The sequence below is a fragment of the Pelodiscus sinensis genome, chromosome 1, assembly GCF_052426305.1.
Source record: "Pelodiscus sinensis isolate ZL-2025 chromosome 1, ASM5242630v1, whole genome shotgun sequence".
Classification (NCBI taxonomy): domain Eukaryota; kingdom Metazoa; phylum Chordata; order Testudines; family Trionychidae; genus Pelodiscus; species Pelodiscus sinensis.
Genome location: NC_143052.1, coordinates 205,318,563 through 205,344,950, shown reverse-complemented (window position 1 = coordinate 205,344,950; position 26,388 = coordinate 205,318,563). Strand labels below are relative to the sequence as shown.

The window sequence follows — 26,388 nt, the reverse complement described above, 5'->3', positions numbered from 1 at the left end:
CTCTGTTAATAATATTTTTCATAATACTGGCTATGAAAGGAACAGAGGGTATGTCTACATTACAAAGTTAATTCGAACTGACAGCCGTTAGTTCGAATTAACTTTCATAGGCGCTACACATACAAACCGCTAGTTCGAACTTAATTCGAAGTAGCGGAGCGCTTACTTTGAACTAGGTAAACCTCATTCTATGAGGACTAATGCCTAGTTCAAATTAAGTAGTTCGAATTAAGGGCTGTGTAGCCACTGAATTTGAACTAGTGGGAGGCTAGTCCTTCCCAGCTTGCCCTGGTGGCCACTCTGGGCCAAACCAGGGAAACTCTTCTGCCCCCCTCCCAGCCCCAGGGCCCTTAAAGGGCCACAGTCTGGCTATAGTGCTTGTGCCAGTGGCAACCCTGCCAGCACTCAGCCAGCAGACCCTGCACCTGGCACGGCATGAGCCAGCCACCCGCTGCCACCCAGCCCTCCACCTCTTCCCGGGACCAGGCTGGCGGCTCCCAGGAGCCTGCCCGGGGTGAGAAGAGGCGGGCACCCGCCTGGTCTAGTGCAGGGATTGTGGACCTCATCCAGGCTTGGGGGGAGGCCTCCAACGTCCACGACCTCAGCACTAGGCACAGGAAAGTGGCTGTCTAGGGCAGGATAACTGCCAGCCTGGCCACCAAAGGCCACGTGCAAACCCAGGAGCATGTTTGCATGAAAATCAAGGTGGTCCAGTGAGACCCCCGACCCTGAGCTATGAGCTTAGAACATAAAAACATAAGAATGGCCGTTCTGGGTCAGACCAAAGGTCCATCTAGCCCAGTAGCCTGTCTGCCAACAGCGGCCAACACCAGCTACCCCGGAGGGGATGGACCGAAGACAATGACCAAGCCATTAGTCTCGTGCCATCCATCTCCAGCCTTCCACAAACAGAGGCCAGGGACACCGTTCCTATCCCCTGGCTAATAGCACTCTATGGACCCAACCTCCATGTCTTTATCTAACTTCTCTTTAAACTCTGTTATAGTTCTAGCCTTTACAGCCTCCTGTGGCAAGGAGTTCCACAGGTTGACTATTTGCTTTGTGAAGAAGAACTTTCTTTTATTAGTTTGAAGCCTGCTACCCATTCATTTCATTTGGTGTCCTCTAGTCCTTCTATTATGGGAACTAATGAAGAATTTTTCTTTATGCACCCTCTTCATACCACTCATGATTTTATAGACCTCTATCATATCCTTCCTCAGTCTCCTCTTTTCTAAGCTGAAAAGTCCCAGTCTCTTTAGCCTCTCTTCATATGGGACCTGTTCCAAACCCCTAATCATTGTAGTTGCCCTTTTCTCAACTCCTTCGAAGGCCAAAACATCTCTTTTCAGGTGAGAAGACCACATCTGTACACAGTACTGAAGATATGGCATACCATAGTTTTATACTTCCCCTCCTCCTTCTTCCCCTGGCTTCCCCCTTCCAGCTCCCTACTTCCAGGTTTCCAGCTCCCCTCTCCCACCCTTTCTCTTCCTCTCTCCCACCTCCTTTTCCCAGTCTGCCCAGAGGTTAATCCCCCCCCTAGTTTTGTTAAATAAAGAGAGTTTCTATTTTTGATCACACGTATCCTTTATTTTTTACATCAGGAAGGGGGGCTAGGGAGGGGTAAGTGGAAGGAGGTGAGGGAGGAATGGGGCACAAGCCCCCAGTGGGGAGGACTGGGGTGGCTCTGCGGGCTCCTCGGGGTGTAAGCTCTCCTGCAGGGTCTCCTGGATCCTGACAGCCCCCCGATTGACCCTCCCGGATGGCAGCCTGTGGCATGTACAGCCGGGCTGATGGCTGAATGCTGTGATGTGCCGAGTGCGGGCACTCAGGGCACTCCAAGACAGGACTGTTTTGCTGTCCCTCATCGAGGTAGACAAGCAAGTGGGGAACCCTGAGAACTGTCTGTACGGGGTGGGGGTCGGGTCCCTTTAAGCACAGCCCTCGGCTAGCCTGAGGCAGCAGCTCCATGCTCTAAATCCTAACCTGATGCCCTGCCGGCACCTGTTCCGGCCATCCTTATCTTCGGTTCAGGGTCCACTCAATGTGGACATGCTAGTTCGAATTAGCAAAATGCTAATTCGAATTAGTTTTTAGGTCTAGATGCAGTAGTTCGAATTAGCTTATTTCAAATTAACTACAGGTAGTCCCCGGGTTACGTACAAGATAGGGACTGTAAGTTTGTTCTTAAGTTGAATCTTTATGTAAGTCGGAACTGGCGTCCAGATTCAGCCGCTGCTGAAACTGACCGCCAGTTCTGACTTACATACAGATTCAACTTAAGAACCCCAAGCTCCCCAAGTCAGCTGCTGCTGAAACTGATCAGCAGCTGATTCCAGGAAGCCTGGGGCAGAACAACTCTGCCTCGGGCTTCCTGTAGTCAGCGCTGGTCAGATTCAGCAGCGGTTGACTTGGGGACGCCTGGGGCAGAGCAGATGGGATGCTGCTGGGTTGCTCCAGTAGCACCGCTCCTCGCTCCTTGGCGCTACTGGACCAACCCAGCAGCACCCCAGCTGCTCTGCCCCAGGCGTCCCCAAGTCAGCCGCTGCTGAAACTGACCAGCAGCGGCTGAATCAGGACGCCTGGGGCAGAGCAGCTGGGGTGCTGCCGGGTTGGTCCAGTAGTGCCCAGATCGGCGCTGCAGGACCAATCGGCAGCACCCCAGCTGCTCTGCCCCAGGGTCCACAACAAAAGCCTGGTCTGCTGGGGGAGGGCACCTGGTCTGCTGCGCCTCCTCCCCCAGCAGACCAGGGACACGGGGAGCAGAGCCGCAGCGGCAGCGGGGTGCCGCGCCTCTGAGGCTTTGCTCTGGCAAAGTCTCAGAGGCGAGGGACCCCGCCGCAGCTGCAGCTTCAGTCCCGGTGCCTGTGGTCTGCTGGGGACCGTCCCCAGCAGACCACAGGCATCCGGAGCGAAGCCGCAGCAGCGGCGGGTTCCCGTGCTTCTGAGGCTTTGCTCTGGCAAACCCTCAGAAGCCCGGGAACCCGCCGCTGCTGCGGCTTCAGTCCCGGTGCCCCTGGTCTGCTGGAGATGGTCTCCAGCAGACCAGGGGCACCGGGAGCAGCTTACGAACGGGGCTTTCTCGCCCCGGAGCTCGCAGGCAGCAATCTGCCACCTCGACCTCCGGGGCGAGAAAGCCCCGTTCGTAAGTGCGGATCCAACGTAAGTCGGATCCACGTAAGTCGGGGACTGCCTGTAATTCAAATTAAGTTAGTTCGAATTAGTGCTTTAGTGTAGACATACCCAGAGGTGTGTGGTTAGTGACGTTCATATAATTTAATGTTTCAATTATCAGTGGATACTGAGCACAATTGACCTTGTGAATCATCTTCCCTCAAATTTAGCTGAGGTTTCTGACATAGCCTTCAGATAAGTACATTTCCTACCTGGAAAAATAGTCGTCTATTCATTATGCCTGAAGACATACTGGCCCAGAAGGATATTAGCAACTTTTGTAGTCCTTTCTCTGTGTCCAAGAAATTATGACACACAGACATGTATACATCCACCAAAATAATTATAAGCCTAATTCTATTCTGTTCCCTACCCTCATCATGTCATATCTTAAGAAGAGATACACAAAATGTTACATTTATGAAGGGCCCGTGGCAAAAGCCCTGTAACTAGACTAGACAGAATGACACCTCACAAGGTAGTAAGGCCAAGTATTTATTTCTTTGTACTCTGTGCTGACATACAGATGTGAAAACCATTACTTTCTGGTTGTCACACAAGTCTTTACAGTGTATAATAATCTAGAAGAAATACTGCCACTGCTTCACATAGTCCCTCTTCAAACCACAACAGAGTGCCATCTTTATTCTGGACTCTTCTCTTATAGTTCATAATGATCTTACCATACAGTAGTGGTTAACACTCTGAGCTTCAGTAAATATATTCTTTGGGATTTTTTTTTTTTAGCTCTGAAGTTCAGTTTGCAGGTGTATGTTTTTCTTTATTTCTGTATTACAAAATTCTGGACCCACTAATTCAATAGTAAACTTCCATTGCCATTGCCCTCAACAGGGCTAGAATACCATGAATGGTGGTTTATGTTACTTAAAACTGCGCATGGAACCATCAATACATTTAGCAGATTTTTAAAATTATTAGTAAGAAAGATTGGAAGGAGGTGCACTAACTTCAAAAGACATATGTTTACCTAACTACATAAGCAAGAGAACAATGTTTGAAAATTGGTTTTAAAAGAGATTTACGACAAATTGGCATCTCATTTTGCTTAAAGGGCCAGCGTGGATGAGCCACGCAGTGTAAACATTGTAGTACACATAAGGACTACAGAAAGGTTTTTAAAAAGTGGCTCTAACAGTTTTGACCTCAATATAAAATGAGGTCAGTACAAAGGCAGGCAGTTTGTGAAGATGGAACCAAAAGAACTGGCTGCAGTAATCATTCTGGATAACAGTACAGTTCTTAATCGAACTGGAGCCTTCCTAAACACAGGATTCATGAAACTGACTGGGCTGGACTTAAATGGGAACTTAGAGAGTTGAACATGAGAAACGTAACTTTAATTCTCAAAATTTTTCAGAATAAGAAGTTTCATTAACCTACCATTTTCTGTCTATGCTGAAAACAGCATTTTTATGAAGGATTTCATTCATGTTTTCTTTGTAAATTCAAAGGACTTGCTAAATGTAATTAATAGCTAACTGAATCCAATCACATGAAATTTCACATGAAATAGGCAAATGGCTGCTAGAAATAAGCAAATGAGTAGCTAAAATAGATATTACAATTAGGGATTAGAAAAAATAATCTTAATTCTTGTCCAATTTTTTCTAAAACTCCAGTACCTTCATTTTACATGTTTATATTTTTGTCTCTTTAAATTACAATGTTCTGATAATTCACATTATACATCTGCACATTAAGAACATGCATCATTTTGTAATTCTGGTGTTAAAGATAATGAGTCAGTGCAGGGTCTGTACTTTTGTGCCTTTTTCTTCTTTTGTTCTTTCCATTACCATTGAAACAATAAATTTACAACTCATAAAGAAACAAATCTGATATAACCAGCAGAATGCAAAACCTGACAGTAATTTTAGTGGCCTAGCATGGAAAAAATGCTTACACATTTTTTTTTTTAATTCTGCAGTGTCATTAAATCGGATTCTCTGGCGTGCCTCACAACTCACTACAAAATCAATGTAAGGCACTTTCCTTGTTTTATAGCATCATTTTAAAATCATTAATAGTATTTACTTCTTACAATAAAATTGGAAAGTTTACCACTGGAGTCCTGACAGAACTAGGTGACAATTCTGAATTAGTAAGTTTCTAAGGGTCATGAAAGAGATGTCTCTATTGTTTGAACTGGTATACCAATGGCCATATTCTGCTGAAACCAGGTCTGGTGTTTTGATCTTACTAGGTTCAATCCTGAAAAATCAAGTGAATGTTTTTAGATCTGTTTAGAAGATAGAGTTGTTAACTTTCCTGGACATTGGGTTTTTCTCTTTGGCGTACTAGAAAATCATGACTAAAAGGAATGGGTTTCTTGGCTATCTGTTTTGGATGCATATTAACCACAAAAAAGGCTAGTGTAAAAATATACAGTACTTAGAAAAACATTTAGATAATTCAGATCTTCCTCCTTCTGACTGCACCATGCATCCCTCTCACCGCTGCATGCTCCTCTTTATTAACCAATGACCATGAAAGCATTAAAACCATTTCCAGGAGAAAGAAATTGAAATTTCCAGTTACTCTAATTACTAAAATGCATTTAAAGAGCAGGATTTTTTATAAAACTATAAGGCAGGTTTTGTTAACTTAGCAGCTGGGACACGTTATACAATATAGAAACAAAATTGTGAAAAATGAACAAAATTCAAAGCTAGCATACCTCGGCTATGTTTACACTGGCCGGTTCTTGTGCACGAAATATGCAAATGAGGTAAGCATGGACTATCACCGAGCCTCATTTGCATACCTAATGAGCCACCATTTTGCAGAAGAGGCTTTTGCGCCAGAAGGAGCTGTCTACACTGCCTCTTCTTGCACACCCCCCCCCTTGCGCAATGCCATTCAAAATAAGCAGCGTAACGGCATTGCGCAAGAGGGGTTTTTTGTGCAAGAAGGGGCAGTGTAGACAGCTCCTTCGGGCGCAAAAGCCTCTTCTGCAAAAATGGTGGCTTATTAGGTATGCAAATGGAGCGTGGTGATATTCCTCGCTTAGCCTCATTTGCATATTTCTTGCGCAAGGACTGGCCAGTGTAAACATAGTCCTCTTGTTTTATACACCACTGCCTTATGTCCAGGTCCCTTAGCATCAGCTTTAAAAATCTCAACCTTAATTTTTACAACATATTTCTACTTTCTTTGCATTTGTAAATCCACTTAAAATGTACCAATACTGAAACACTTACCCAAACCAGAAGGGATAAGTGCAGGCACTCCTGAAACCGGCTTTCCTTTTAGTGCTTGAATTAAATGGCTTACTGCCGTCCAGTCAGAGTTCAAGTCTTCTAATTTTTTCTAGAACAGGAAAGTATGCATATTATTCATTTGGTAAATATTTTTAAAAAGAGGAAGCATTTGCTAATTAAGGAACATGAGATGTCTGCAGCACTGTTACCTTAAAAGAGTGATAGATCCTTTCCTATAGCATTGATGCTTATATTTCATGTTCAGGCATACTATGTCTATCATTGCATGGATACAGTTTTTCCATATTGTAGAGATGCCATTATAGCTGAGCACTCCTGGAGCTGAGCTGGTTCAGTGTCTGTGGCTATGTCTAGACTGCAGGCTTCTTTCGGAAGAAGCTTTTCCGGAAGAGATCTTCCGGGAAACTTCTGAAAGAAAGCGTCCACACTGCCAAAGCGCATTCAAAAAGTGATCTGCTTTTTCAAAAGATAGACACTAACTCGCATATAAGGCTACCCAGAACCAGTTTAGCCAGGGCTTTAGATCACCAGTTGCTTCCAAGTGCTAGTGCCAAAGCCTAGCTGAGATGGCCCCACATGGCCATGCTGCAGTTTCTGCACCAGTTTGTGCAGGCTGCCTTCCTGGCCCAGCACGAGCTTATTCTGGAGACCCTCTCTCTGTGTGTGGGAGCAAGACCCATGCAACCACACACCACAGTTGAGAGGTGGTTTTGGAAGCTGAACACCAGTTCCAACCGGTGGGACTTGCTCGTCATGGAGCGGTAGACAACCAGTAGTGGCTCCAAAACTTTCACATGCACAAGGCCACCTTTTTGGAGCTGTGTGCCTGAATCACTCCAGCCCTCTCATGATACAACACCCACCTGCGGCCTGCCATCCCCCTGGAGAAGTGGGCTGCAATCGCCATCTGGAAGCTCAGCACCCCAGACAGCTACTGGTTAGTGGGCAACCAGTTCGGCATGGAGAAGTCCACCGTTGGGGCCCTCCTCATGCAGGTAAGGTACTCTCAGTCTGCAGTCCCTGCATGAGGGGAGGAGTCCTGGAAAAGGGGGTGTCTAGAGAAAGAGGAGTGGGGGTGGAGGGGACCTAGGGGTGGGACGGAAGCCCCATCCCTGGGGGGGATTGTGTCATCCTGCCCTCACACAGCCCTGCTGGTGGGGGGTGGGTGGCCTCATAAGGGGTGGCTCCAAGGTTTTTGTGGGGGGGAAGGGAGGGAAAGGAGTGGGCACCTCCCAAGGGCTCAGGCACTCCATCTCCTTCTCTGTTTTCTGTGGTTTATGGTCTCCTTCTGCAGGTTGTGAGGGTCATCAACTTCATCCTGCTACGCAGGGTCATCCGCCTAGGAGACCTAGACCTGATCACCACAGGATTTGCCATCCTGGGGTTCCCAAACCGTGGAGGTGCCATAGATGGGACTCACAACCTGATCCGTGCACCTGAACATCGAGTGGCCCAATATATCAACCGCAAGGGCTACTTTTCAATGGTGCTGCAGGCCCTGGATGACCACCGGGAACAGTTTACAGACATTTTTGATAGGTGGTCGGGCAGGGCACATGATGTCCACATCTTCAGGAACTCTTGCCTGTACAGGAAGCTGGAGGCGGGCACATTCTTCCCCCCCTGTGACTTTGCAGTTGGGGATGTGCAGATACCACTGTGCATTGTGGGGGACGTGGCCTACCCCCTGATGATGTGGCTGATGAAGCCATACACCGGGCATCTGGACCCGAGCTGGGACCAGTTTAACTCCCACTTCAGCCAAGCAAGGACGCAGGTGGAGTGCACCTTCAGCCATCTCAAGGCACAGTTCAGGTGCCTCCTGATCCGCCTCAATATGGGGGAGCACAACATCCCCAAGGTCTTCTCAGCGTGTTGTATGCTCCACCACATTGTGGAGAGGAAAGGGGAGGCCTTCCTTCCAGGGTGGGGGGCAGAGGCTGGCCACAAGGGTAGACCCTTTGAGCAGCCATGGACAGATTCCATCTGCCATGCCCATCAGGCCGGGGTGTACATCCGGGAGGCCCTGAAGGAGAGTTTCTCTCAAGGACCCCAGTAACTCTCTACAGGGCCTCCCCACTAGGAGCTTCTGACTTGCTCCAATATCCCTTTCCCACCACAACCCCCTCCCGCTGCCCCTTCCCTGATCTCAGAATAAAGACACCTGTATTGACTTTAACAGAACAAAATTGGTATCAATCTTTCATTAAAAAAGCTGGGAGGAGGGATGGGGGCTCATAACCTGGAGGGGGGGCTCAGGGCTGGGAGTGGCATGGGGGGGCAGCTGGATGTCCCACCTCAGGTGTGGGGACCTCACTGAACTTGGGGTTGGGTGGGTCTGGAGACCACAGGAGGGAGAGCCAGGAGGGCGAGCTGGAGCAGGATCAGGGATGGCAGGGGGAGGTGGTATAGGCATTGCTTGGGAAGAGGACATCAATTGGAGGAGGCAGCAGAGTCATCGCTTGCGGGGAGGGGAAGGAAGAAAGGGCATAGCGGGAAGGGCAGGAGGGTGGTAGGCAGGAGCAGTGACAGCAGCAGTGTGTGCCATCATTTCCTGCATGGTGGCACACATGTTGTCACCCTGACAAACAAACTGGTCCCATATGCAGATCTGCCAGTCTGCGTCCTCCCGGACCTTCTGCACCAGGGTCTGCTGCATGTTGTACAGGACGCACACATGCTGCCTCATCAGTTCCTCCTGGACCATGGAGCACTTTCACGTCCCCCAGGGTCGAGAGGCTGGCACAGGTGGTGTGGCTCGCCCCTCAGTCACGGCTGGGGAGAATACAAAGAGGGAGAGGTGGTTAGGCATCCATGCAGACGCTGTCCCTGAGGCCATGCCCTCCTCTGTGAGCAGTGACCAACCGTTCTCAGGCCAGAGGAGGGAGATGTCCTGAGAGCAATGCCATGTGTGGCCTGCCTCACAGGGATCCTGAAGTGCCCAGAGAATCATTCTGGCCACTGTCTCCCTACATGGACAAGCAGGCAAGGGATGTGTCTGGTCAAAGTGGGATCCCATGGGTGGCAGAGGAGCTGCGAGCAGCCTGGCCCTCCCTGGGGCTGGCACATACACCTACACCTCACAGTGCTGTCCGCGGGAGCGGATGGTGCCTCGCACGTGCAGTCATGACTGTGTGCGGTGTCTGGCACGTCTCGGTGTGTCTGGGGTTGTGCCTGTGCCCTTGTAGCTAGCCGCTTCCATCCATGGCAGATGGTAGGAGGGAATCCCTCTTCTCCAAGCCAGATGTGTGTATGGCCTCCCCTGAGCCTGGGAGCAGGAGCCTGGGCTGGCTCAGGGGCTGCTTGCTGAGTCCGCGTGGTGCACAGTAATGCTGTATGTTGTTCCACGTGCATGGACTGCAGCACAATGTCCAGCCCGAGCAGGCCAAGTGATTCTCGCACTCTTTCACTCTGCACCCGCCTTCCCCTGCCCAGCGTGTTTGACAAACTAAGAGCACTCACCTGAAGATCCCTCCCCAGTTTCAGACGATGCCTGGGACATGTCCTGGCTCATGGCAACCGGCTCCAGGGACAGCGTCACTATGGTTGTGTCGTCCTCCTCCTCTTCCTGCCCCTGCTCTCCCTCCTCCTCCTCCTCCATGACCTCCGGCCGGGCAACAACGGGCGTCTCCAGCCTGGAGTCCACCATGACCAGTAGGGAAATGGCTTTCCCACCCCCCAGGATAAAGTGAAGCTCCTGGTAGTAGAGGGAGGTGTGGGGTCCTGCCCCAGAGTGTAAGCTGCACTCTCTGGCACTCACATTTCACTGGTGGAGCTCCTTCACCTTACTCTGGACCTGTTCTAAGGTCCAGGGTGGTGTCCCTGCTTTGTGAGAGACTCGGCCGTCTGGCCATAAATCTATGCATTCCGGTGTTTGGAGCAGAGATCCTATAGTGTCTCCTCCTCACCCCACAAATCAAGGAGGGACAGGATCTCCGCTCCGGACCACAAGGGTGTCTGCCACTTGATACCCCTCAGGGAGGTCTTGGGGGACTTGTGGCTGTGCCATGGATGAGCAAGCCTATGGTAAGGAGAGCTGAATTGTCAGGGTGCTGCTCCAGGGCTGGCTTCCTGCCACAAGGCTTGTCCAGGGTGCCTGCAGCTTTAAGAGGAGCAAGGAGACAGGAACTATAGAGCTGTGATTACTTTGGACAGAGCATCCACCAGGGTACCTGTGTTATTTCTTGGAGGCTTCTTCTTTCGACAGAAAACCCTCTTCCCTGTCCGCACACGCCTTTTTCTGAAAGACCTCTTCTTCGTAAAAAGAGGTTTACTCCTCTGGGTTTTTTATTTTTTTCCCGAAGGAATGTGATTGCAGTGTGGACGTAATTGAAGTTTCAGAAAAACTCTGCAGTGTAGACATGGCCTGTGTTGCTGTGCAAGGGGGACAGTAACCCCAAATCTGTGCATTGGCTGAGGGAGACCAGAGCTTTTTGCCCAGCACAACAAGGTGGTGGGAAGCCCAGAGGGCAGAAAGGTGGGCATCAATGGCATGATCAGCACACCAGGGGACAGCCATGAGGGCATTTTTGTGATCCCAATCATTACAGACACATATGTTAAAATACCTTAGGAGTACTTTAGAGAGGCATCATATTAAGTTTTGTGTGCATAATGTTGAGCATGGAGGGCTAGATTTTGACTGTCAGTCCAAAGCTGAGCAAGAAGATGGGGCATAAACTTCATCACTCCTTAGGAGGCATTTTAATTCAAACAGTGCTCTGCTAATAATTCCTACTCCAATGCCTCCTTACTCTGGAGAAGGGAGAATGCATCTGCTAGCAGGAGTAGAGAGAAAAACATATTGACTTATTGCTGGTCTTTACTAAAAACAAATGACAATGCTTATATTTTGGCTCAGTTGTACTAACCAGAAAGCAGGGACACTGACCTAAGGGTACGTCCAAACTACATGCCTCCGTCGACGGAGCCATGTAGATTAGTTTACTTGAAAAAGGGAAATGAAGCGGCGATTTAAACAATCGCCGCTTCATTTAAATAAAAATGGCCGCTGCGCTGTGCCGATCAGCTGTTTGTTGGCACAACACAGCAGTCTAGACGGGGATCTCCGACCTCAGAGCCCTTCATCGGTAGATCCTGTAAACCTCGTTTCACAAGGCATAAAGGATCTGCCGATGAAGGGTTCTGGGGTCGGTAGATTCCCGTCTAGACTGCTGCACTGTGCCGACAAACAGCTGATCGGCACAGCACTGTGGCCATTTTTATTTAAATTGCCGCTTCATTTCCTTTTGTCGTCCTGCCTCATCTACATGGCTCTTTCGACGGAGCCATGTAGTCTAGACACACCCTAAGACTCTACCCCTTCCATTGCAAGGAGCAGTGAATGGGTATACAGCAGCCACTCCTTCTGAAGGCCCAGCTTCAGTTTAACCATGTATGGGTGCTGGGACCATTTCCTTTTACTTCCCTGCACAGACACACAGTCCAAGTCACCATCTAGCCCCTATTGACAAATGGTTCATATAAGTCTGATCTCTCAGTATTTTCCAGAGCTAGAGCACTGGCTCAACTGGAAAGGGGAGATCTAACTTGGTAGGATCTTATGACATTGACCACAGATTTGCTGCTGACTGATACAATGTAGAAAGTGCTTTTAGGGACACCAAGAAACTTAATATTTAAGACACAGTAGAACACAAAAGGGGAATATTTATCTCTAAATTCTTCAAACAGAATTACATTTTAATCTACTTCTGCATCTGTAGCAAATGATTACTGTAAAGTGTTCACTCATTTAAAAGGAACAAATTTGTGAAGGTGAACAAAAGATGTGGTATGAATCATGTTATAGCTTTGCTGACAACTTAAGTTATCAAGAAATGTTTTATTTTCTTTGAACTTAGGCACACTTCAATTTAAGTTAGGCAGTGTTCAAATGAATCTCCGTGGAAGCACTAGAATCTTTGTATGCAGATACAAATATTAAAAGTGAAGTACCGCATAATATACAATAGTCCTGCACACAAGACAGAGAGAAAGAAAACATAATCCTAATCATGTTTCCAATACTGCAAAAGAGATGTTTCCTGATAAAATTTTGGGTGTTACACATGGCATGGTTGAAATACATGCTTAATTAAATACAGGTAAACAGATATATTAGTAGTCTTACCCTGACAAAGAGGCTATTGGTGATTCCCTGCTCTGTGTCAGATACTCTTGCCAAGCCTGACACAATCACTGCTTCTCTAACACATTTCTGTATTAATCTGTATCTAAAAGGTATCATGGAAACAGGGCCAGATTAAGGGGGGGCTAGCCGGGCAGCTGGGGGGCGCCTGATGGCAGCTGTAAGGGGTGCCGCGCACCCGGCCACGCGGCACCCCTTACAGCTGCCATCAGGCACCGCACGCCCGGGGCCAGGTGGCGCCCCTTAGAGCTGCAATTGGGCACCTCGCACCTGATTGCAACTGTAAGGTGGGAAGCGCGCCAGGGGGGTGGGGCTGAGGATGGAGCCGCACATGCGTCGCACTACCACTGCCTGGGGCACAGGAATGGCTCGAGCCGGCCCTGCATGGAAAGTATTGTATACAAAGTGGTAAGATGCTGACTCCAAAATTTCAGTGTGATGAATGTATAGGGTGTGTACAAAGCTATAAATATATACTAAAATAATATTCTTAAAATGTGTTTGGCAAACAGTGCCCGCACCTAGTCTGCCCTAGACAAAAAGGAATGGATATGTGCTTTTCTGATTAGCTTGGGCATCAGGCAGAGACAATGAAGTATATTTAAATGCAAGGTAACAAAAGCCACCAGGGGAGCAAATAGAGAAAGACAATTACTTGAACACTCTGAATGTGGGATGGAGACTGCATGCCATGGAAGCCTTCCTGCATCTTATCACAAAGTCATTAAACTTTGGGAAGCTACAAAGAAAGGGCAACAAAAACACATTTTGGCATCTCTTCCCTACAGAGATAAAGAACTTTGAATTTTATGAAGGGTCCTGGTCAGAAACTCTGATTAGCCATGCTGGAAAAGAGATTTGGGGAGAAAAACATCTTTGACCAAGAGACTCTAGCTTGTTAAATCAGGTTTTAGTCTTAGTGTATTTATACATTATTTGTTTGTAACCCTTTCTAGCCTTATTCCTTACTTTCAGTATCACTTAATTCTATTTCCTCTTGTTTAAAAGACTTGTTTTACCCTAACTATAAACCAATTTACAGCTTTTATTAAAACTGCATGTTTGTTAACCACAGTTAAGGTAATAAGGAGCTGGGTTTTGTCTTTTTAAGGGAGCAGCAAACTAAATTTCAGTGAGTGTGCAGAGAGAGGGCTAGCTACTGCAGGGAGGTGTCTGAGGCACTCAAGAGTTGAGGTTCACTCATTGTTACTTGCTTGGCAAGGTAGGGAATGGCAGACTCCTGAAGAATTTGCTGGTAGAGAAAACAAGCTTGTATACGGGGGAGCAGAAACATAGCTTAGCAGAAACGAAGTTCTCAACTCCTGTGGTTGAGAGGGGGAGCACAGTAACTCACAACCCTGGGAACTTCAGCAGATGGTCAGACTTCCTAAATCAAAATTGAATTCTTGTTTGGGGATACTGATAGCATGATCCTTACAAGCATGACAGATTGTATAAAATGCTCTAAGATCATGAATTTATGGAAAAGAAAGGAGACAAGCACAGTAGAAAGAGGATATTTCCATTGTCCAGCTTATCAAAGAACTGCTCATTTGGGATGACAGACAAGTATTTTTAAATGGAAAAGACAGGCTATTTAAATGATCAAGTCTATATTCATTAGACCATGATTTTGTAGGCATACATGAACCAATCAATAACAATTTCTTGGTAATATACAATTGCTGATTTTGGCAACATTGTTTGTTTGAAAAGGTAAGTAGGTTTAAGTGAGGTTTAATTTAGATAATTAAAAAAATAAAAACAGCTGGAAGAGTAAAACCTCTCTTGCTGTGATTGACTGTAACTGAAAATGACTAATGATGCTGTCATTTTCAGCTCTTATATGATGAAATGATGACTGCCAGATTGTAATTGCCCCTTAGTCTTCTTGTCCTCAGCAATTACTTTATGTTAGTGGGTGGGGAAGGGGATAAACTTTTGCCCAAATATAGGAAGCAGTGTAGGTATTTATTATTTTTATTATTATATCAAAAGTAATACATTGGGAAAGAAAGCCCTTTTAGACCCAGAAAGCTTGAGGTAGGTATGAAGTGACTAGGTTGTAGCTTTTGAAACTGACAAAACAAAATGAGGGAAAGGTCACTTACATTTCAGTATTTATCTATATTGTGTTAGTTACTGTTCACCATAGGAATAAACTTTTATATACATTTCAAGCAGGATATGAGAGAGATTATGCTTCCTATTTTTGGGCAATTCAGGCCATACAATTCTCAGTTTCCATTGCACTTTAGATTACAAAGAAATGTAATGCAGGTATCTTAATCAAATTATTTTTTTAGCTGAAAAAATCCTGTAAAATTCCAGTTTCATTTAACTAAAATGTACAAGTGACTTACATCAAATATGGGTGCGGAGTACACTCTGCAGTGGCAGTCCAAAACCAGGGGTTCACATATTAATATGAATTTTTCTTACTCTTTATGTGCATTGATATATAATAGGAATATTTATATTTCAAAAAGTAGATTTAGTCATCATTTTCTATAGGTGTGGGTGGCAGTACTACTTATTACTACAGCTGTCTGATATTAGAAGATCTTTTCAATTGGTTATAACTTTGCCAACTATCAACCACTCGAGATGAGATTCTCCATATTAACGGTGAATTGTTTTGGAAAGATTCAGCCAAAATGCTTTATTTACATCCAATAAATTGGAAGCATGTTTTTTTCCCCCGTGTAAAAAATTTCTTCAGACCTTTCCTGTGAAATGCTCTAGTACTTCTCAATCTTTGGAGCAGGAAGTTGAAAAAGGAGGTAGGGGAGGAAAGATTTTTTGATGTTCCAGAATGAGGTAGGAGTAGTTTGGAAAAATTATTACGTGATCACACAGTTAAAGACTGAATCATATGCATTAGTGGGGTAAATAAAGATAGTACAAGCAACCAGAATCATCACATTTTCTAACTTTTTAGCACCTCATTTTGCAGCCTTAATAATGTTATTTTACCATAGTTTTTTGCGTATGAGTAAATTAATCTAAAGCAAGGGATGCAACATTATTACAATTTCAACTGCACCTTTTGTGCAGAAAAAGGACTTGTTGCATTAGCTAGAAAGACCTTTTTGGGACTTAGTAACAGTGATTGGTACTTGAATTGACTTAGTAAGAACCACCGCAAAGAGGCCACTCAATATAAATGGGTGGAAGCCTAGGAAAACTACATCAAAAAAGCAATTTCACATTCTGACATTGTATGTTCACATTTCCATTACTCACTGTACACCAGATAGTCACTGAGCCAAAAATTAACTTCACAGGTTGGTCAATTAACTGAATGGCAGAGTGTAATGAAAAAAGTGAAATGCAATTAGAGGTGGATCAGAAGTGAGATTCCCTACACTCCACAAATAGTTATTAACTTGCAGATATTCCACACAAGCACATTATATAATGTCATCCTCAAAATTACTACTTAAGAGACACTATTGTTTTGAATTATGCAACAGCACCTGGCAATCGCCACAACTAATACAGTTATTTCATCCAATTAAAATTATCTCTATTATTAGAATCAGTCTGTCAATCTTAAAATAAAATGGATAGACTAAGCATGCTTCTTGGACATACCAAATATTTGTTTCACAAACTAACACAGACTAAAAACTATAGCAGTATGCATTTATAATGCATTGCTATTGGTGCTAACACCTTACTCATTAAGATGTGGCATAAGGTCTCCTAAGATTATAACTGCAGTCAGATGAAATGTGCAAATTCAATAATCACAGCAAGACCTTTGTTCCAGCACCCACTTTGTGCACTATATGACTTGTATATGACTACTCCCAATAATAGTAGTTCCCTTCTGAAGCCATGAAAATGGAATAACACTGCCAATCTAAAGATTTATGACTACAACTTTCCTCACAAAACTTGGCTCAAATAACCTTGAATTTACCTTTTGAGTATTTTCTAAAGGTTTCCAATTCTAATAATATAACTCATTTTAAAAGTTGGGATTCCAATGAGGAAACCAGTTTTCAAAGATTTCTTTGGAGAAAAAGGAACAAAATAATCGTAAATATATATTTATTTTTAAAGTGGAGGTAAAGATAGAATTTCAATGTGACTTAAGGAAGATTTGGTAATTGGTAGGAAAATAAACTGCACATATGTTTCAAAGTAGCTAAGCACAAGCTGCAGAAGAAAAAAGGAAGTGTAAGTACAAACTGTTTTGGTATAATAACATTATTGACCTGTGCTGTTTTGAAGAAGCTTTAAATACAATAATGAGTCTTGCTATCTCTCAGCCCTACAAGAGACAATTGCAATACAAATTTGGACTGATCAATAAGGCACTCTTAGATGCTCTTAGGAAGATTTAATCATAGTGTCTAGTGATAATTTGTTGTCATGTACAAAAACATAAGCAAGACAACACACATGAAATAGCTCGTGCGCCAAGACTCTGCTCGATGGTGATGTTTGACAGTGATAGTTGCATAGTCACTTCCATTCCCCTTCAGTCTTCGAATCCAAAGACTGTGATGAGGATGATGCTAATGACCTGTTGTATCCCAATAGGCAGACACAATTATCCTTTAGCATCAGTCCCCTATAGACAGCCTCTTTAATCTTATCGTGATTTGAGAATGAGCTCCCACAAGACAGCAATCAGTCTTTCCTACCAAAATATCCTGTCTGTCAAACAAGAAGACAAACACGTGATATTTCACAGGCAATTCTGCCTGTGCTTTGCTACAGGCCAGCAGAAGAGTTGTCTCAATTGGCCTCACCCTTCTCCCCTCACGTTTGGAAAAATGTATAAGATGGGACCCTCTCTGGTCTGCATCTCACTTCCCTCTACACAAAATAAAATAACTTTCCCCACAGGATGTCTTTAAGCTTCATTTGGAATAGAATGGTCTGATGTAAATGGTGAGGTAAGTGCATATTGGTCACATTTTTAATGTGAATGACCTTCTCATGAGTTTGGTGAACTCCAATAAAAAAAGGCATATTTAGTATCACAGTGCACAGATAATTCTGGCTTCCAGTAAAATGTTTTTGCCTCTCCTGTTGTACAAAAGAGTCAATATTATTTTCCAAATTCTTCCACTGATTTTAAATGGATGACATCAAGGACAAGGGTATAACAAGGACAACATAACCTATTATGTGGTAATGGATACTGCTTCATTACCTTTACTGGATGAGTGGCTGGTTTTTCCTTATATAAATGATGTCCTCTAGACAAAACCCCTTCCACATCCGGCTGTTTAGCTTGAACTGCTGCTTCAGTTTCCTGGGTGGAGGTAAAAATAGTGTAAATTAGTTGTATATTCAGGACTAAAACCACCAACTCTTAAAGTTCCACAGGCGGCTGTATACACCTCAGTAGATTAGTTTCTGTTTGCAAATGGTGACAGGAGAAAGAGAATCACTGAAAAATAAAACAGGGATAGAATAGGAGTAGTCAAATAAACAGTGATATAGCCCTTCATCCATGAAGGTCTCAGTAAAATAAAATGACAGAAATCAGTGAAAATTCACACTAGAAAGAACAGGCATTTGAAAACTAATTTGAACAATTCTATCTTGTTGTCATCTTTTACGTTTTAAAAAATAGAACCTGATATTAGAAGTTAGTGCAGTAGAGGATACTTTTCCCATGTAGTAGTGGATGTCTTATATATGTTACCAGGTTGAATGCTTTTGGGTAACTAACACTACACTAATAATAATTTATAATGAAACCTCCAGCTTGCTGAATCCAAACCAATATTACAAACTACACACTAACAGCACAGTAACTATTAAAACCACCCTAAGACATTTATTGCATGTTAGACCTCCATGGTGCAGCACTCTCTGGACTTGACTGATCCCAAATGAGGGATTCTTCTGGAACAGGGGAATTCATTTCTGCCCCCCCTGTCATCACCCTCCCCCGCATCCTTGCCTGGCCATTGTCCTCCTGGCTGACTCCCTCCCTGGCCTCCAGCCCCATTGGGGAGCCCTGAAACCCCACTGCCAGGCTCCTGGCCTCACTGGGCTCCCATCTACCAGCCTTCCATTGGGGCTTTCTGTTCCTGGAACATCTCTGGCCCTGCCTGTCCGCAGATGTTGCCAGACTAGAGAATCTTGATTTAGAGAGGATGAACCTGTATTATCAAGAAGGAAGAATGACACCTACTGAATTAGCAAAATCATTTCCTTTTTAAATTTTTTCCCATCCAAGTGCTGAACACATCCAACCTAGAGATGCACCCAAGATTAATACTATATAGTATCTGATTTCAAAAACATGCAATTGGGGAATACCTAATTTAGGGGAAAAAACACATCTGTGCATAAAAAGGAGAAGAAAGAACATACCACATATCCAGTTTTGAGGAATTAATTTTTGCTTTATGTTGATGATGATTTTAAATGAATAATGAATGTAACAAAACACTACAATATTATCTGAGGAATCTGAGTGAGTTCTTACTTTTTTCTCCATTTTCTAATTTCATCTGAATCTCACAGCTTCTCAAATGAGCTATTTCCTTCAAACAACGCCACTATCTATCCACTGACTCTCAATCTTTATTTTCTACTCACAATCTCAGTTATCATTAGTTTGACAGGAGGCAAAATTGTATTCCAATATCATAATGTAAGGGCTCAAGAACATCATTTCATTGATTAAAATCTGAAAAAAATGCTATTTTTTCTGTACTTGCATTTCACTTGTTCAAATCAATGTCATTCTAAAACACAACAATGGATCATTTCACTCCTCAATATTCAACTGTCAATAATTCCACAATTCCTGCCTGAAAATCTACATGCAAAACTTCCTGAACAGCACAATAAAATTATCCCAAATGGAAGTCCCGAAGTCCACTGCCTTCTCTTATTCATATTTCCTTACATTATTTATCAGCCTAAAAGATGGTCAAAAGCTGTCCAGTTTCTTGCAGGAACATTTTAAATATTTTGTATTTTACTGATTCCTTTTATATGGGTATGTCTAGTCTGCAGAGTTTTTCCAAAATACTGGAAGCATTCCAGAAAAGCTCTGCCGTGTCCAAGGAATGTGTCTTCTTTTTCCGAAAAAAAGTTTAGAAAAGCAGATGTATTTTTTGACATCCCTGTAAACCTCATTCTGCGAGGAAGAAGGGATGTTCCAAAATAGACTTTTTCCCCCGATATCTGTCCCAGTGTTGATGGGCCAATTGTCAGAAAAGCCTCTTTTGGAAGAAAGGAAGAAAAAGATACACAAATTGCGGTTCACAATTGGTGTATCTTTTCCCAGTAGAACTTTGTAGTCTAGACACAGCCTATATCTTCATTCCAGATGAAGAATGGTCTGAAGAAATTAGGATCAAATTCAATAAGGACAAATGCAAAGTACTGCACTTAGTAAGAACAAACAATTGCACACCTACAAAATAGGAAATGACTGCGTAGGAAGGAATACTGCGGAAAAGGATCTGGGGGCTATAGTAGATAAAAAGCTATATATGAGTCAACAGTGTAACACTGTAACAAAAGAAGTTATCATTCTTTGACACATTAGCAGTAGTGATGTAAGCAAAACACAAGAATTAATGGATAAGTACAGGAAGAACTTGCCTAGGAAGGTTGTGAAACCTCCATAATTGGACATTTTAAAAAGCAGATTAGGTAACCATCTGTCATGGATGGTCTAGATAATACTTTGTACCGCCATGGATACAGGGGACTGGAGTAGATGACTTACTGATGTCCTACATTTCTCTGATTCAATTGTCGTACTCCTGAGCACTATAATCACTGCAGATTTAATTTTGCCTTCTGCCATTGTTCCTTCTCTTTTTTATTTCCTTCATCTTTAGTTCAAGTTCTTTATCAGAGTCAGATTTCTTTTCCTTTTTTGTCACAACACTGTCTAACATTATATTTCCTTATTCCATAGGGAAATGTGGAACAAAGGACATGTAAAATAAAAGAAACAGTGTCTTCATCTCAGTTTTTTTTTAAATTAGACATTGTACATTTAAAATGAATTAAAATAAGTCAGTGCTAATATTTTGTCTGTCATTTATCCTTTTGTCTTATTACTATTTTATATGCTTTACAAAGTTAATTTGTGAGTGTATATTAATATTCAATATTCATGTATATTGAATATCAAACAACATTCTGTACCATCTGCAGAAAATAGAAGTTATAATTCACTATGGAGATCAGAGAATAAGGTGGATATCTCCCTCCATAATAGATGAAGACTTACCAAAACTAGAAAGAGCTTAAAAAAAAAAAAAAGGATGGAGTAAACCTTGCAATAGTAAAGTGGGTAGAATTATTTTGTGCAGTCTACATTTGTTGCCTCTACCACCACATCTAGCCAAAATGAAATGTGCTAGCTCTTCCATTGCTTTCTCAAATCCAAACCTGAATTAAATACATGAAATTTATAATAAGGAGAATTAACACTTTGGCTTTTGCTAGAAATGTTCAAGTTGAAGTTTATGCAAGGAGTCCCATAGAAATCTGTAAGAATACTAATGAAGTCAGTTACTATTCAAGATGTATAAGAGTGACAAAGTTCAGTCATTCAGTAGTATATATCCTCTACCTTCAGGGTACAACTGATGCATTGTAATTTACAATATACACATTATAATAATGCTATATATAGCTCATTTGAATTTGTAACATTTAAAAAGAGAATAGCAAGTTCAACAACTGAATGGCAATCCAAATTCTGCAGTCAAAAGGGTTTCAAGAGACATTCGCATACCCCCCCCCCAAAAAAAAAGTTGTAGTCATGCATTCACACACCACAGATATAATTTTGAAAGAAAATATGTGTGTGTGTCACATATTGGTGAGTAACATATATTTTGCACTATATAAAAATTGGAAAGAATATATATTTGTTTTTGCCCAGTAGGCTGAGGTGAAAGTAAACCGGGAGGGGCCAGCACAGAATTCTGGTAAGAAAGTGGAATGGTCCAAGTACAACATACCAGCAAGCTATTTATAGTTGGTACTGTGTGCCAGAAAAACACTCTACTGCCCCTGACCACCTCCACGGAGCTGTCTCTCATGAGAATAGAACTGAGGAGAGGGAAGAGAGCTGGGAGCAGTACAGGAGGCAGAGGAGCTGCCGGTGTCCTGTTCCTTTTTCCTCTTGGCTCCTCCCATTATCCTTCAGCAAGGCTGTCACTATATGCAGCTAGATGAGACATGGTTTCATGGAAGGGCAGGGGACAGGTCTGAAAGCAGCAGAACTCCCGGAAGCTCCTCTGGCTGCTGTACCACCCTCAGCCCTCCTCCCCATCATGTCATATGTAATGGGGAGTGTGGTGACCCTAGGCTGGGGGTGGGGCAGAATCACACAGAGGGTCACATAAGGAGGAAGGGGGCATGTGACCACTCTATCTAGTGTGCCCCTCTGTACCAGGGAGAAATTAATTTTACTTTCACCACTGCCAATTTTTAATGGCTGGGTAATCAAAATGTATCCTATTTAGAAGTTAAATTACCAGTATATTTTGATGTAGTAGTCTTTGGGAAGTATTTTCCAGTTTGTTTTCTTAAGTCTAATATCTCAATGTCAATTGTGTTGATCTAAATCTTAGTCCCATTGTTGAAATGTATGTTAAATGCAAAATGATGCATAATTCAAGTTTTGTTTTCTGCATGAATTATTTTCTTGTTCATACTGTCAAAAAAAAGCTCTTAATGCACCCTCAATGCTTAGTACAGGTTGGACCTCCCTCATCTGGCACCATTGGGACCTGACCAGTCTCGAATGAGGGGATTTGCCGGACAAGGGGAGGTCTCTCCTATCATGGCCTGTGTCACTCCCAGCTAGCGCTCCAGCTCAGCCCCACTGTTGCCTGTCCAGCTGTGGATCACCGGGATGGAGCTCCGTGGCTGCCACCAGGCATGGAGCTCCATGATGGGGACCAGAGCTCTACGCCTGCTGCTGCTGGCCTCCTGCTCCTACCTGGCTGCAGGTGCCAGTACTCCTTGATGCACTGACTGCCCCTCTGAGGTCCCCACTACACAGGGCTCCTGGCTGAGTCATGCCCCCGTTGCTCCTTCCCTTCAGCCTGACCTCCCTATATCTGGGCTCTGCAGTCCAGGAACATCCGTGGTCCTGCTGGACCATGGATGTTGCCAGACTAGAGAGTCCTGGCTAAGGGAGATACAATCTGTATTTTCTGTGTTTTGTGCTTTACTACATATTAAAAATATCAATAGCCAGAATTGTCATATGAATTATTTTAAGCAGTTACAAATGCCAGAAGAAAACCTTTTTAAAAGTCTTAATATTCATGAAATATTGTCAAAAAATTTTTTTGTTGAATTATTCCTTACTTGAAAGAAATAAACTTTTGATAGCCTCTGTCAATGAACACGTTTTCAAGCACAGTATTTTGTAGCACTAGAGTTCAGGTCTGTCTGACAGGTGGTATTAAATTAATGTAAGTAGACATTCTTAAATGTACATTCAGGATTCTGTTCTATCATTCAGTCCCACAAGGAGAAGAAAACATAGCAACTCTGATCTAGACACCACTAGTCAATTCACAACAAAATGAAGATAGTAGATGTCATCTTGCCTGTGTATTATTCAGACTCATAATTTAAACTAAGATAAGAGCTAGGGTCATACTTTGTCCTTGGATGTTTCCTTCAGGCTACCATTGAAGTTAATGGGATCTGTCTAGGCTACCCCCCCAAGGGCAGAACTGAGCACTTAGAGGATGACAAATCCAGAACTTTTTGATAATGCTTTTGTAAGTTTAAATGCTGATTGTAATCTTGAAAGTTCTAGCACTTCCACTCTGTGTATTGACAGACATGCTATGGGACAGGTGCAGTGTTATTTAGTTCATTCAACACAAAATATTTCACGGTAAAAAATGTAGGTAATTCCACTGGAATTACACATTAGGGAATCTTGTGAACTGCCTGTTGTGGCTATGTTGCTAATTTAACTGGAGGATTTCCCTATCAAATTCATCAAACAAATGTGTCAGGTTAAAATATATAAGGTTGCTAGAAATTCCACTCTCTTTCAGACATGTAAAACTCACAGAACAAACATGAGATCAAGATCTAACTCAGAGGTCTCCAAAGTACGGCCCGCGGGCCGGATGCGGCCCGCGAGGCCCTCTCATCCGGCCCGTGGAGACCTTTTTGTCTACGGAAACAATTTTGGCATCCAGGAAACAATTTCACCATTCACACTAATACAGGTGTTCATGTGTAGTGTATCAATGTGTTATTAAATAATAACTGAATAAAATAATATTAAATAAATAATTAAAAACAACATCCATGTTTTGATTGTTTTTTATTTGGACCTCAAGTGTGTAGTCGGCCCCCGAACTGCTGTTTGATAGTTAATGCGGCCCTCGGGCTGAAAAGTTTGGAGACTCCTGATCTAACTGATCACCATATTTGGTGTTGGAAAGGAATTTTCCTCCAGGTCAGATTTGTAGAGACCCTGGGAGATTTTGCCTTCCTCTGAAGAATGGGCCACGGGTCACTTGCAGGCTTAAACTAATGTACAAGGTAAGTTCTCTGTAACTTGAAGTCTTTATTATTTGAAGACATCAGTAACCCAGACAGAGATGGGGGGACAAAAAACAGTACTATGTAGCACTTTAAAGACTAACAAGATGGTTTATTAGGCGATGAGCTTTCGTGGGCCAGACCCACTTCCTCAGATCAAATTGTGGAAGAAAATTGCCATGACCATATATACCAAAGGATACAATAAAAAAAAATGAACACAAAGGACAAATTAAATTTCAGAACAGAAAGGGGATAAGAGGGAAGGTAAATGTCTGTGAGTTAATGATATTAGAGGTGATAATTGGGGAAGCTATCTTTGTAATGGGTAAGGTAATTTGCGTCCTTGTTAAGACTTAGGTGTAAAGTGTCAAATTTAAGCATAAATGACAGTTCAGAGGATTCTCTTTCAAGTCTGGTGGTAAAAGGTCTTTGAAGCAGGATGCAGGTAATCAGGTCGTTGAGACAATGCCCTTTCTGGTTGAAATGGAAAGAAACTGTTTTTTCTTTGTGATCCTGTCTAATATCTGTTTTGTGTGCATTGATTCTTTGGTGAAGTGTCTGAGACGTTTGTCCAATGTACATAGCAGACGGACATTGTCGGCACATGATAGCATAAACTATATTTCTGGATGAGCAGGAATATGTGTTCCTGATCTTATAACTCAATGGCTGTGTCTAGACTGCATCCCTTTTCCGTAAAAGGGATGCAAATTAGACACATCGCAATTGCAAATGAAGCGGGGATTTAAATCCCCCCCGCTTCATTTGCATAAACATGGCTGCTGCTATTTTCTGGCTCGGAGCTTTGCCGGAAAAAAGCTCCAGTCTAGAAGGGGATCTTTTGGAAAATAAAGCCTTTACTGAAAGATCCCTTATTCCTTTTTTAGGGTGGTTAATGTAGGCATTCGATAAATATCCTGGGCTTCATTTGCATCTTGCCGGGCGCCCCCATTTTTAAATCCCCGTTAGTGCAGACACCGTGACCGCGGCTACATGCAACACGGAGTAGGTATTTCGAATTAGGCTTTCTAATTTGAACTACGGTTACTCCTCGTGGGGGAGGGTCAATCAGGGAGCTGTCAGGATCCAGGAGACCTTGCAGGAGAGCTTACACCTCGAGGAGCCCGCAGAGCCACCCCAGTCCTCCCCATCAGGGGCTCGTGCCCCATTCCTCCCTCACCTCCTTCCACTTACCCCTCCCTAGCCCCCCTTCTTGAAGTAAAAAATAAAGGACACGTGTTCAAAAATAGAAACTCTTTATTTAACAAAACTGGGGGTGGTGGTGGGGATTAACTTCTGGAGAGACTGGGAAAAGGACGTGGGAGAGGGGAAGAAAAGGGGTGAAAGAGGGGAGGGGGAAACCTGGGAGGAAGGAGCTGGAAGGGGAAATCCAGGGGAAGAAGGAGGGGAAATATAAAACTATGGTACGCCCACATCTTCAGTACTGCGTACAGATGTGATCTCCTCACCCCCGAAAAGATATTTTGGCTTTGGAAAGGGTTCCGAAAAGGGCAACTAAAATGATCAGAGGTTTGGAACAGGTCCCATATGAGGAGAGGCTAAAGTGACTGGGACTTTTCAGTTTGAAAAAGAGGAGACTGAGGGGGGATATGATAGAGGTATATAAAATCATGCGTGGTGTGGAGAGGGTGAATAAAGAAAAGTTCTTCATTAGTTCCCATAATAGAAGGACTAGAGGACACCAAATGAAATGAATGGGTAGCAGGCTTCAAACTAATAAAAGAAAGTTCTTCTTCACAAAGCAAATAGTCAACCTGTAGAACTCCTTGCCATACGATGCTGTGAAGGCTAGAACTATAACAGAGTTTAAAGAGAAGTTAGATAAAGTCATGGAGGTTGGGTCCATGGAGTGCTATTAGCCAGGGGGTAGAAACGGTGTCCCCGGCCTCTGTTTGTGGAAGGCGGGAGATGGATGGCACGAGACAAACGGCTTGGTCATTGTCTTCGGTCCATCCCCTCCGGAGTAGCTGGTGTTGGCCGCTGTCGGCAGATAGGCTTCTGGGCTAGATGGACCTTTGGTCTGACCCAATACAGCCATTCTTATGTTCTTATGTTCTAAGCTCAGGGCTCAGGGTCGGGGGTCTCACTGGACCACCTTGATTTTCATGCAAACCTGCTCCTGGGTTTGCATGCGATCTTTGGTGGCCAGGCTGGCAGCTGTCCTGCCCTAGACAGCCTCTTTCCTGTGCCTAGTGTGGAGGTCGTGGACGTTGGGTGCCTCCCCCCAAACCTCAGTGAGGTCCATGATCTCCACACTAG

The 26,388-nt window shown here is 43.7% G+C and overlaps 1 protein-coding gene across 12 annotated transcripts in view; it reads right to left on the bottom strand.

The window, feature by feature from the left end:
* Positions 1-26,388, bottom strand: part of DMD (dystrophin) — a 2,135,104-nt gene that overhangs the window by 637,710 nt on the left and 1,471,006 nt on the right. For all 12 annotated transcript variants that reach the window (XM_075916549.2, XM_089775838.1, XM_075916586.2 and 9 more), the window contains 2 exons: positions 17,744-17,845; positions 6,399-6,507 (listed from right to left, as the gene is read on the bottom strand). In XM_075916549.2, the coding sequence (XP_075772664.2) occupies positions 6,399-6,507; positions 17,744-17,845 (211 nt within the window). The remainder of the gene's footprint in view (positions 1-6,398; positions 6,508-17,743; positions 17,846-26,388) is intronic.